Below are 13358 nucleotides of genomic sequence, written 5' to 3' on the forward strand. Positions count from 1 at the left end.
TTTCTGGGCCTATATTGGACAATGATCTCTTACACATGCTCCTTTCAATATAACCGTGATAAATAAAGGAAGGAAGCAAATACCGAAAACTTGGCTGGCTGCCACCGCTTCGAATGGCACTTTTGGCCCAAAGTGCTGTTTGCCCCCCCACCCACCCCAAACACACATGCACGCATGCACACACACACCTCCAACAACACTGTAAGGGCAAAACCTGTACATATTTGCATGGGATTAGTTTGACAAGTGTAACATCCGCTCTGAGAGCTGGAGGGGGGGGGGGATAACAATGTGTAGCTTATAGTGCTCAGCCTAAAGCTGTTCTTGAGGTCAAATGTGCAACCTCTTGATCTCATCCCCATTGGTTAGCCCCCCTCTCCACCCCTTTCTTTCCCACACACACCACACGAATAAAAAAAGGCACCTTAAGAAAAATGTTGCTGCTTGACCATCCAAAACACCCTCCAGATTTACCCAGTACCCCAACCCCACCCCCCAAAAGAAAGACTGACCCTACTGGGGAAAATTACAACCCACCTCGTATATACTGTCTAAGATCACACAGTCCTCCGACAGAGAAACACACGGAGCAGCTGAAAAACGTGTGTGTGCCAGTACCCCGCAGTGATTGCCTGATTATTTGCAGATGGGCAGTGGAGGGCTTGCAGAGTGTGGAGGTTCCCCCTGGCACGCAGCGCATATGATTAAATCTGTGATTGCCTCACAATTTACGAGACCCCCCCGCTGACTTTAAATGAGTGCTTCTACTGTCCGGCCCCCCCCCCCCCCCCCCCTCCCGTTAAAAAAAAGTCCGCGATGTGGTCCGCGTGTGCGCAATTGTGACCCCTCTCACGGTCACCCCTGCGGATTTTGGCCGTGTGTTATGTCACCGGTGTGTGTGTGTGTGTGTGTGTGTGTGTGTGTCGATGGCTCGGCGGGGGCCACTTTGCTAATCCCACTGTCTCCTCATTCATTCGGAGCATGCTAGTAGTATTTGCAAAGGGGCTGATCCCCCTCCTCAACTCCCGCGCCTCCGCTGCGCGATTGTTATGCGGGTTTCCTACCAACTGTTCAAAGTGGTTATGAGATCAATTAAAACCAGCTTAGGGGATGTGTGCGATTCATAAGTCAGAGGAAGGGGGTTCCGTATATATTCACTAAATAACTCCGACAATACGAACCCCCCCCTTCCCTTTCCCCTCCCATAAGCCGCCCGCTCTCTATTGACCGATCCGCACCAGCAGCTTTTTTAGCACTTTCACATGTAAATAATATAGGGAGCTCTTTGTTGGGGGGGGCACAACTTCGGGAAGTAGCGTTAATGGCACGTCTGGCAACGCAGTTGAAAATACAATTAGCCGATCCAATGACGCAACGTGTTTTCATATTCACTTTTGGAGAGCCACACGCCTGGCCAATTTTGCGCACATTTTACGCATTAGCTACCGGGCTCTGAAATCGTGTCTTTAAGAGGTTAATAAATCATATCAGATGCTGCGAGACTACATAGTGGCTTACAGTAAAAAAAAAAATTAAATAGTTCTAGCAGTGCGAATTTTTGGAATGTTCCCGGATTACAATCTGTGTTGGATCGGCAACTCTCACCTGTGAGGTTTTAAAATAAAGAAAATCAAACTGAGATGTTCATCAATATTTGATGTAATTTTTTCCAGACTTTCCACCCGCTCTGGTCGCACTGTGCGCACGCGGGCGTTTAACAGGATGCGTGAGCAACCTTTTTTCGGGACTGTTGCGACTGCCTCCCGTGACCCGCACAAACTCTCCCAAAACCATGTGTTAAAGTCCCCCCCTCCCTGGATGGATGCTGCTCTAAGATCTGCGGGCTACAACCCCGTCTTACCTCTTTTGTTTCTCCTCCAGCGGTGCGACGGAGCCTGACAGTTGCTGTACTCCATACAGTTCAATACGATCAGAGCAAATGAGAAGAATCGAAACTGCATCTGGACGGCGATCTGTTTGTTCGGACTCCAGTCAAAAAAAAAAAAAAATAGAAAAGAAAAGAGAAGGTGCCGGCGGGGCTCGGGGTTGGATTCTCTGACTTTTGTAATGTCCTCCAGTTTCTCGAGTCGATCCTCGAATGTGTCAAACATCAGACGAGGTGCGACATGTTATCTGGCCGCCGATTGGGATCATTTTATGAAGCGCGCCGATCCTCCAGTCAATAAAAGTGTCCGCTTTGGTGCGCTGCGGGGAGAATGACAAAGGAGGTTACTGTGAGTGTAATGAAATCAACACCTTCCTAAACAGTGATGCGTGAGGTGATAAGCAAGGGGGGGGGGGGATAAAAAAAGAATAGATATTCTGTGTGTTAATGTGATGGAACAATCACAGATGCAAAGGCAATGCGCGCGGCTCAAACGCCCCTTTCCCCCCAAAAACGCTCCGTAAGATAACGTGTCGGTGTGTACCTTGCATCAGATGAAGTGTAAAAATCCGCTCCGGTCCACTTTTAGGTTCCCTCTGAGTGCAAGTGCGGCTCAGCAACATGCAGCATCCCTCGTTGGTGTGAGAAACTTGTGTCTCCAGAAGAGAACAGAGGTCCGAGGAGGAGGCAAAAAAAGGTGGTCGCGGTGAAAGGGGGGGGGGTCCTTTCTTCCTCTCTGTAAAAAGCTTAGATTCCGTTTTACCTGCGTTTCTCTCACTCGAGCTCGGTCTGGTCCGTGTCCCGTATGCGGTGCGGCGGAAAAACAAACTCACATGTGTCGCGTGCTTTCTTCTTTTTTTTTGAGCTTAGAGCGCGAGCCGGTGGGTGAGTCCGCTGAGGCTGAGCGGTGACTTGACTCCCGACTGGTCCTGATGCTTGCTGCCTTTTCTCCTCATATAGAGCCGCGCCGCCGTCACGTGTGGAGACCTCTGGTTTTGGAGACCGTCTTCGTATTTAAGATGTTGAGGATGACATTTAGTGTAGTCTCCCCCCACCTCCACCCCCCCCCCCCCCCCACACACACACCTCCCTCCCTCCCTCCGCGCACTGGCCGGTGCGAGGTCGCCTCTGGGTCCTAGTGTGCGAAAAATGCTGGAATCATCCCAGAGGAAAAAAAGTTTTTTTGTTTGTTTTTTTAGGGGATATGGGATTGAAGCTTTTCGTGACTTTATTGTAGGCTATTTCAACATCCGGAATATTCCTTTAACTTTTCAAAGGGGATGCCAATTCAGAAAAAGTACACTGTTGTCTTTGTCGTTCTTTATGGATGGCTAATATGCATTTTAAATTAAAGTGCAGAATCCCATCTCAATTCACATCGAAAACATTTTTAAATGATTGAAGTGAGCAATTGCGAAGCAGTCAATCGAACTATCTGGTTCAGCTCTGTACTGATGACGATAGCCCGATTGAATAATTAGAGGTTCGACATAAAGGCAATTATCTACATAATGCGCGTAATGATGTGGGCCCGCAAGTCAACCACCCCGTCACGCCTCTTCTATCGCGCACCCAGGACTACTAGCCTACTCCCCCTCCTCCTCTGAAATGAATGATAATCGGTGGAGAGGCTCTAATTGCTGGGACGTGAATAAAATACAAGTAAGGTCTCTCACACTGACTGACCCGTGCGACCTCGTCAGAAGGAGACATGTGACGGAGACGCTCAACGGTGGCGGATACCGTCCTTCGGTCAGAACCAACTTACCTCGCGGGGGAAGGACGCGAGAGGGCTGGCTCCCTCCCTCCCTCAGTGACATTCAAGCGCCGGCTGCTCGTCGATCACAACTCAAGAGATGAGCTGTGTTTTATGGAAGTTAGTGACAGAGGCTCCTAGGACAACAACCAGACAGTCATTTATAAATAAATATAAACTATTATTATCATTTATAGTAGTATTTATCAGCAACTGCTCCTCATCCTAGTTAGAATACACGTTGTGAATGCTCTACCCCCTTCAGCCACTAGGTGTGGCACTTAATCTTTTGTTTATTTCAGGAAATGATATATGTGAGTTATATTATCCATGTCAGTTGTTCCTCACCAACCAGTGTGGAGTAAAGAATAGCCTTTCATTCAGCATAATATAATTATGTGATGCATAATGATAAGTGTTTTAACCTCAAGTCTGGTGGTATCCCAGAGATTTTACAGACCTCCCCATTTAAGATTACAAAATGTCATTTTACACGCTGGTTTTACACTTTAAACACCAGAGAAACCAGTTAAAAAAAAAAAAAAAAAAAAAAGATTTCTACCCTCAGGCAGTAAAACATACAATCACTCAAACACACAAGTTCAAGTTTCCATTTCGTCACTGGAACTGATTGAAAAAAATATGCGGGGGGAAAACCTCGAACAGTATGTAAAGAAAAAAGGAAGGATGGTGGTGGTTTCCCTGCCAAAACCTATAGTGACCTTTGTCCTGACTTTGTTTATTATTTATCCAGAGAGCAGTGGCAGACATTGTGGTCAGGAGGGCTGTTAGCCGCAGGCAGTGCCTTCGGTTTGGACTCCTCTCTAAAACAACATCAGAGAGTGCACGGTTAAGGTGAACGTGATAATTTAGGCCTCCAGCACTTTTATTTTCATGATGTGTCATGGAGAAGGGGGCCGGTAAACCAATCACTTTATTCTCTCCATCCCTCCTCTCTCCTTTCCTTTCCTCCCTCCCTTTTCGTTGCAGTTGCACATAAGTGGGGGTGACGTCAGCATTTGGATGGTCTGGCTCGGAGCCCTCGGTGCCATAACGCCAATGAGGGGGAGCTGCTATACGCACCCCGTCCATCAGGGATCCAGACCGGACGGTCTGCAGCGTGGGTTCCTGTCACAGCTTACAAGGTAAAAGAAGAAAAAAAATAAAAGTGCCAGGCCACAGTGGTCATCTTGAATCTCGAAAAATGTCGAGGAGAGGAAGAGAGTGTGGCAAACTGGGAAAGTTCAAGTTATACTTAGCAACGTTCCACGTTTGTGGCTCCAAAATGGAACGAGGCAAAACAATTCAATGTCCAGAAATAATTTAACATGACATTCACAAACAAAGCGGACACATTACAGCTCTCACGTAAATACACTATTTTATTGTCTCCATGAATCTACTTGTGTCTCACACTAAATGGTCCATTTAGCCACTGCTCTGGAGCGTGAAACGGAAGAAAAATATATATATATATGGACATTTAAAACATCTACAAGTCCAAGACATCTCCAAGAAGATCATGGGATTATGGTCAAAAGCTCCAAAAAAAAAAATCATACTAAATGGACCTTCAACTGAGATTGTTTTGCCTATGCAGGATCAAGAATGATCAAATCATAAATCCAATAATTAATCACAACATATTAAAGATTTTGAAGACTGAACCTCCTTCAAATCGAAATGTTCTCAATCGGCTTCTCCCAGAAGCCGCCTGGTCCTACATGAAACATTCCCGCCTAAGTTTTGGTTGTTTCATCGGAGAGATTTCGGTTTTTAATTTGTGGTTGAAGGTGATGTCACAAACTTCAGTGCACCAGTCCGGATTTAGTTAAATCTGAATATTGAATATATTTAAACCAAGCAGGAAAATACCTTTTTGACTGTTCATTTTCCAGGACTAAGGAACCTTTTGAGGAACTCATTGGGTTTTGAGAACTTGGACCCGGGTCTATATTAGGTTCTAGAGATGTTTTACGCCCCCGGTCGGGAGAGCGGTAGTACTTTATGAAAGTCCAGGAACTTTCAGGGTGGGGTTTGCAGGGATGACCGTCGCTGATTGGTCAAACACTCACAGCTTCAAGTTCCTTGAAAAGTCGTCCCGGCACTAAAATCACCAGGAACCTCCAGGTGGAAACGCGGCTTAAGATAACGAATCAACACACTCAACCCCGGCATGTGTAGATGGGTGCGGAATCCTAAAAAGCAAAACAAATATCACGACATGGACGGCACTCTACTTAAATTGTTAATTTAAGTATTGCACTGCCAACTCCTGCTGTTCTTTTCCTGAACTTAAACTTTGAGTAATAATTAACTATAGCTATGAGTAATGTTTTTTTTTTTTTAATCAAGAAGTGGTTCATTCCCGAAATGGACAGAGTTTTGGTACTTTTTCGATGGCCGCGAGTCATCATGTAGTCTGTTGCTTCATTGCATCTCAAAAGTATACAGAGGCAATGCATTTCAACCCTCTGACTGTTCTCTCTGAACAGAGTAGTCCGACATCGCTTCAATTAGTGATGAGACGCTCTTCGTACTTATTCAGCCTTTGGAGTTAGTCTAATAAAACAGGTGTATTTCTACATAAAACACTGAGAATTTAAAGTATATGTAAGAAGAAAGAAATGAAAGGCAAGTGAAGGAATGAAAGCCTGTTTGTGAGCAGCTGTGATAAAGAGGGAGGCTGAGCAGCAGAGGGCTGAGTTATGAGGAAGTCTGAAGCAGAGAGCAGCGGGGGTGGGGTGGGACATTAAAAAGATTGTGTCCGTCTGGCTAATGGTTCTTTACGGCCCTCTCATGTCCTCAGAGGGGCAGGATGACTGGCAGAGAGCACGACCGCCAGTCTCTCTGCACATCACCTCCGTTTGCCTCCCCCCCCCCTCCAGTTGACTGCCTGCCACGGTGAAGCGGACCACTGAAAACACCATAAAACCAACTGACTAAACAGCCATTCATCATTACTGCGCACACATGAGCTGTCCCGCTTGGTGACTCAATGCGCGCATTAAAACTTCGTCGGGTATTACCGACACAGAAAGAAGGTCTGACCACTCAAACCTCAACCGCCGCTTGTACTGTCCAGAAATAAGGCAGTCATGGGTGAAACTGGTTTTCGTTGGTCACTTTTATTGAACTGGTGATGACAAAGTGCAAAAAAAAAATAACAGCACTGTGCTCTTTGAGATACAAGTGTGGAATAAAAAGATGCAACTCAATGACTGGGATGGATCTGTCTTCGCTATGTGGCTAAAATCCAGTTTCAGTACCGGCCCAGTTTGGTGTCTGCAAAGAAAAAGAAAAAACGCAAAATTAGACCATTTGTAGAACATTTGAGGCCGATCACAACAAAATTTCGCTGTGGGAAATGTGAAAAAGTTCCGTACATATGTAAGCAGTTAAGTGCTGACGTTGTGCTGTGAGGGGCTGACAGGGACCCGAAGCCGCCGTCCCAGATGGTAGGCAGTACACGTTCACTGTATGCAAGTGATTTGTAGCCTAGAGGACAGCAGGACGTAATGGCGCTCTACGAGTTGTTTGCAGCCTCATTTGTCTCATTACAAAATTTCTATAATGAGGAGGAAGGGGAGGGGGGCCTTTGCTCCATTTTTTTTCTACAGGACAGGGTTATGGCAGCAGATATGCAAACAATAGGGAGGAGGGTAATTGACACATCAAAAGATGGCCCAAAACAAAAGGGTAACATTTTAACATGTCTGTCGCAACTCCGTGGCCTTGGTGCCGCCAGGCGCCGGTTCCCATCGATCCGATTTGACGAGGGTGCGCGTCTTTTGAGGAGCGGGGGGAGTCATGTGAAGCGGCGGCTCGCAGCGCCGGTTCGGAGTTACGTGCGTGATTGTGACATTCTGTGTCGTTGTAGTGCTTGAAAAGTCTACATACCACTAAAAAGGTGCACACGGTCAACATCAAAAACACACTTAAATGGGCTGACGGGACCCCGAGCCAGACATCTGCGACAGGTCCTAAGTGCAGGGAACTCCAGGCTCTAAGTGATGTTCACCAAAAGCTAGTGCGAGGGTCCACCTTATTTACGTTGCTGGGCTGAGTCACAGAGCTCAGCCATCATTTTATGGTTGTTTGGAATCTACCTTGTCATTAGGCCTTTGAAGGGCAATGAAGGGATGAAAGCGTTGGCTCTGTTAAACTTGCTCTTACTGGCTTATTTTCGTTCGTGTAAAGAGAGCTTTTGTTGATGGTTGCTCATCAACATTCTCCAGCCTTGTTCTTTTGAGCTGAACTTTTGAGGCACTTTGGACTGCCCCCCCGAGTTTCATGTTGACCTTTCAAGCAATCTGACCGGCTACGGGACGGGCGACGAGCTGGGAATGGTGGTTTGTGTGCATTTCGTTTGTACAGTGTGTGCTTTACTCGCCTCGGTCTTGGTGCTCTGGGCCTGCTTTTTCTCAATGTTCATGGCCAACATTTGGCTGCGGAACGAGAGGCTCTTGGTCTTCTCAATCACCTGCTGGTAGGGCGATATGGCGTTGTTCCCCATGACCACATGGCCCTGCAAACACGGACAAAAAAAACGGACAACAGATCCAGCAGCCGATAAGCCAATCACATTCACTCTTGCAGACACACCACGCCACAAACGCCAACCAGAGGCCGCTTAGGTCCCAATTCACATCTACTGTAGGCACATCTAGATAATTCTATGTCATTCTGGAGGACTGGGCTGTGATTTGTTGATTACAGAGAACCGTTGTGATGTCTATGGCAAAACATGCAGGTTCGGAGCCTCACAAAGGGGACCCAACAAGGGTGAGATATCATGGTTACAATGTCTTTACGGTGCACCTTTCAATTACAAAATCAGGAGATAAATAATGTCTCCTTATCCTCTCAAGTCACACAGGAAGAGCATCTAAAAAGGGCTGGATGTACCACTCCCCCCCCTTTGCAAAGGGCTGCTTAAAAAGCTTTGATTAATTAGTTAAGTGGCGAGGCGACCGATTGAGGAAGAAGACGGAAGGTCTCACCAGTTTGGAGTCTATCTTTGCATCCAGCCGGGCGTTGCGGATAAGATTGACGATCCATCTCTCGGCGTCCTCGGGGGTCATGTTCAGTTTGTCCGCCAGCATGCTGTTGAGGAAACAGAGAGACTTAAAGCTCTAACCTGGCCGTAAGGCAACAGAAAAGGAAGGAAGGCCTGTCTCAGGGCAGATTGTCCTGAAAATGAAGAGAATACCCAAGGATGTTGACCCTGACTAAGGGCCCAGTCTATGCTGAGCCTGACTAAGGGCCCAGTCTATGCTGAGCCTGACTAAGGGCCCAGTCTATGCTGACCCTGACTAAGGGCCCAGTCTATGCTGGCCTGGGACTACTGGTACCATATGAGGACCTTATAGAATTAGGGAATTATCCCCTCAGAATTATGTTTTGAAGGATTATGAAATTCACCACCATCACTGGTGCTTTACACTTGTGATATACCAATTTAGCACATCAAAACCTAAAGTTTGCACTGACCCTGCATTAAAACCTTACATTACAGATTCCACCAAATTGTCTAATCTGTTTTAGCCATGCTAGCAGCACAGCGCTACGGATGGCAATGTTCGCTCTAGAGCCGGACTCAGATTTAAAATATCAGTTAGTATTACACTTTGGTTTATGACCAAATACTTGAGAAACTAATCAGCCTCAGCTGTGTGCTGACACAAGCATTAAGCTCAAAGTGCTGCTGCATCCGAGTCGAGCCTCACAGAGCCGCTAGCAGTTCTTATTCAAAAGAAAAATGTCAACAAAAAAAAAAAACGCCATTTCATAATATAAATAAAGTGAAATGACTACAGCCGAGTAGAATAATATGTCTTGTTCAAATCTCTGCTGTTACAGATCCCTCCTTTGCACACAGCGACTTCATTTACCCCGGGCTGCTGTCTGAAGGTGCTGATGCATATAGGAAATATGTCATAACGCCACATAACTCTCAGGCAAGCGCTGCACTACATCATGATGGATGTTGCACATTATGTGCAAAGTGACTCGTCATTATTTTTCATTCGACAGTGCTAATAAATGGCCGACACATTGTGTTCAGGCAAGAAAAGTGTACGACACGAAAGCCACCCCGAAAACACTCCTAATGGCCCTCCACTAATGGCTTGATTTACAGACCTGTAAGAATAACTCAATTAGACGTGCTGGGACTACCCCATGCTGCGAGCCACTGTAGTTACTTATCCTTCTTTTTTCTTCTTCTCTCCCCACCTGGCTGCTGACACTCGTCGTGACACACTGGTCCCACAGTGACTGTCCCCTCACAGTGAGAGCGGCCCGCTCTTTGATACAGCGGGATGTGGATGTGTCACAGCGGAGGGGGGGTGGCTGGCATTCTTTGATCCAGAGCTTTCCCCAGTACAGCTGGCTTCCCTTGTGGCTTTCAAAATAACTAGACCCCCTCTCGATACCCCCCCACCCCCCCTACGTTTCCTGCCCTCCTTCCTCCTGTCTGACCCCCACCACCCTCCACGCCTACCGCATTTCATATAAGGGCCCCAATAAATACTACTGCAAATCTCTGTGTACTGCCCACACTTACTACAGCAACCATACCTCTCATCTCAAAAAGCAGGAGACCCCTCCCTCCGCTGAAAAAAAACACACACACTTTGTAATTGTGTATAGGAGTAATAAGGCCTATAATAAAACAGTTTACTCTACTAATTATCACTTCTTGGTCCAGTCATCACATTTTGTGAGACCCGTTCGGTGAGTAAGCAACGATCTGCCCGTCCACACCACTTCTCACGCCACGGCCCCGCAAACTCAGATCCCCACTACCAGAAATACTGATTCCAACTGTCGCTCTCAGAGTCGGACTTATTTAAGACATTCTTTTGGTGGAAAGTAATCCTTGGGATTTGTGATAATGTCTTTCTTACCTCAAGGCTCACCAAGACAACCACTTTCTAACCCATGGCTGTTGGCGAAATGGTGGCAAAGTCACATACAGAAGGGGGAGGAGATGATGTCAGTGTCTGGATGAGGCATTAAAAGCATAAACAACAAATAAAAGCGTTCCCTCGACATAATGAGCCAAACAGGGTTTGGTCGCCCAGTGACAGCGCATTTCTCTCAACACTCTCACCGCGGTGGAGTGATGGAGGATGTGGACGACGAGATAGAAAAGCACCGGCTGCGAGTTGATTCGTGTCCGTCCCAGCAGCCCGGAGGAGGGAAAACGGACACAGAGAGACTGATCAACCCGTCACTCACGCCAACAAACTACCAACACAGCTCTGCTGGACAACTGATTACACGCCGGGTCCTCAGAACCTGTAGAGAATGATGCTTGACAACCAAATTGCTCCTATGGATCGTTATTGGGAGCCTAACAAGTTTGGAAAAGTGTCAGCTGTCTCATGACGGCGCGTTTAGGTGGTGATGGATAACACATGCCTGTGATCACAGAAACACACCATGGACATCACAGATTTGAGTCTGCAGGCCTGAAGGTTGCTAATGGAGAGTAAACAGCACATTTACCGATGGTTATAGCTGACGGCTCAGACAATAAAGCATTTTGATTTGAGTTGGTGTCATTTGGATTATAATGCAATATAATATATAATGTAATGCAACATGATGCAATCGAAAACTTAAAATACCAAAAAATAACTATCGAGCTGAATCAACGCCTGCCGGACACAGTCAACAAATACTGGCAAATAAGCCTCACGGATATAGGATGTTCAATGGTGTAAAGCTACAAAAAAAATAGTCACTCACTGACAATCGAGTAATCCCAGGCAAATTTGAATGAAATTTGTTATTGGTTCCCATTTTACCCGTGTGATTAAGTGATTGCTGCGCAGGGGTGCTGGGTGTTTTGTTTGGCAATCCAGTAAAGTGGGGGCGCATGTCAGTCAAGTCCAGGTCAGATACGACGATCAAAACAAACACGATCTGGTTTGCTCGCCGGGGGAGTTGAGCTAACCCCTGACCTCTCTGAACGTGATCCGTGCTACATAACACAGGAACACAAGGGTGCCCCCCCCCCCCCCCCCCGAGGGCCTCGGCCCGTACCAGCCGAAAGCCCTCTAATTCAATTTATAAAAGAAAGTCTGGCAATGTTTTCCGCCCAGGAAGGACATTTGTATATCAGAGCAGGGTCACTTTATCTCATTGTCTCTCTGAGAGGTGTACGGCAGCTCCCCCGACTCAAACCTCAGGGTGAAGGGGGGAGAGAAGAAAGAGAGGAGGGGAGGGAGATGTGAGAGGCAGCAGGGAATGGGTCAGACTCATACAACCCATAATATTGACATCCTTTGGCCCTTAAGCCAAGCAGACAGCCTCCACGACCGGTTTTATTTTACACAACCATGATCCCGTTCGTCGGGGGAGAGGGGATCACTTTCATTTCGACCCTTTACTCACTTTGGCTCCTGAGCTTTCGACTTTAGGCTAGTGGGGGGTGGGGGGGTCCTTTGGGTCTCAACCTCACACTTAAAGAGAGGGGTCGGGCTTGGGGGTCTAACTCCGTTAGAGGGCGAGGGGGGGGGGGGGGGGATCTTTCTCAAAAGGAGAGCCTCCTTCACACGCCTGAATGCGTTGTTAAACGCTAGCATATGATAGTGTTGTTTGGGAGACTCCAAGCCATTCGGAGAAACCTCGCCTTTCGACTTGGGGTTGAAATTGATTTTTTTCGGGGAAACCGAAATGATCGTGTGGTCTTTTTAATGACTCAATTGTGAGGCGGAAAGATCCTCAGTGTTGCATCCAAATACACGAGACACTGCATCCAACTACCAGTGGGCTGTTGTATACAAATGCAATCTGGTGATGACGGCGGAAACGGAAAAAAACAAAAACACACACTGCCCAAATGATCATGTGTCGACAGCGTTTACTCCAAATGTCAAAGGACGACTGTGCATTTAGGGTCAACGCAGGGTCTCGCCACTGAGACGTTCATGGGAGGACTGAGGAAATAAACCCTGTAAATCAAACAAGGAAAACAAAGCCAAATTGGAAACACACACACTCGGGACACTGAGAAGTCTAGACAAAAGGATGTGTGTGTGTGTGTGTGTGTGTGTGTGTGTGTGTGTGTGTGTGCAATTACGAGTGCATGCGGACTCACAGTTCTACTGCCTACAGTACATTCTACAGAAGCCTTTACTGCATAAAATAACTCAATTACGCCAACTTCTGGTCTACTTTTGTGTCCCAAGCTGTGGGCAAAAGGCGAGCTAAATATCTGTGAAACCATCACGGCCAGCGGCTGTACAAATGTCCTCATTAAAAAAAAAAAAAACAGCCATCAAATTCATTTGAGTCCACGCTTCGGCACAGAGGGCTTCTGGGTAGAGGACTAATGACTTGGAATTTGGGTGTCTTTCAGAAATAGACAGCGCTCTGTCCATCGTCATAACGCCACCGAGAATAAAAACAGAGATCCCTGAATATGACCCGAAATTGGTGTTCCTGCTTTTAAAAACAAAAGCATAAGAAAGGAAGAAAAAAAAGGTGAAAAGTAGAAAAATCGCCGTTTGACTTCCTCTTTCAGTGTTACTACTAACCTTTGTGGTCCTTAACAAGTAAATGGATCCAATTGCAGTAAGTCTGCCAAAAAGAACCCGGACTCCTAATCAATTCCAGACAATCTGCAACTGGAGATTTCGACAGGGCCCGATCGTGTTCCACGGTTCAACCTTGACTACAGACCTCGGCGACTCTATGTAACAG

The 13358-nt window shown here is 46.7% G+C and overlaps 2 protein-coding genes across 3 annotated transcripts in view; both read right to left on the reverse strand.

The window, feature by feature from the left end:
* rspo2 (R-spondin 2) overlaps positions 1–2869 on the reverse strand; it is a 58621-nt gene extending 55752 nt beyond the window's left edge. For both annotated transcript variants that reach the window (XM_031874500.1, XM_031874499.1), the window contains exons 1-2: positions 2430–2869; positions 1862–2205 (exon numbers count right to left, since the gene is read on the reverse strand). In XM_031874500.1, the coding sequence (XP_031730360.1) occupies positions 1862–2111 (250 nt within the window). In that variant the 5' untranslated portion in view covers positions 2112–2205; positions 2430–2869. The remainder of the gene's footprint in view (positions 1–1861; positions 2206–2429) is intronic.
* A 3750-nt stretch (positions 2870–6619) lies between these two features.
* eif3ea (eukaryotic translation initiation factor 3, subunit E, a) overlaps positions 6620–13358 on the reverse strand; it is a 28122-nt gene continuing 21383 nt past the window's right edge. The window contains exons 11-13 of the mRNA XM_031874472.1: positions 8645–8747; positions 8035–8169; positions 6620–6926 (exon numbers count right to left, since the gene is read on the reverse strand). Coding sequence (XP_031730332.1) covers positions 6891–6926; positions 8035–8169; positions 8645–8747 — 274 coding nt within the window. The 3' untranslated portion in view covers positions 6620–6890. The remainder of the gene's footprint in view (positions 6927–8034; positions 8170–8644; positions 8748–13358) is intronic.

Source organism: Anarrhichthys ocellatus, unplaced genomic scaffold (genome assembly GCF_004355925.1).
Source record: "Anarrhichthys ocellatus isolate YVR2014 unplaced genomic scaffold, GSC_Weel_1.0 scaffold81, whole genome shotgun sequence".
NCBI classification, from domain to species: domain Eukaryota; kingdom Metazoa; phylum Chordata; class Actinopteri; order Perciformes; family Anarhichadidae; genus Anarrhichthys; species Anarrhichthys ocellatus.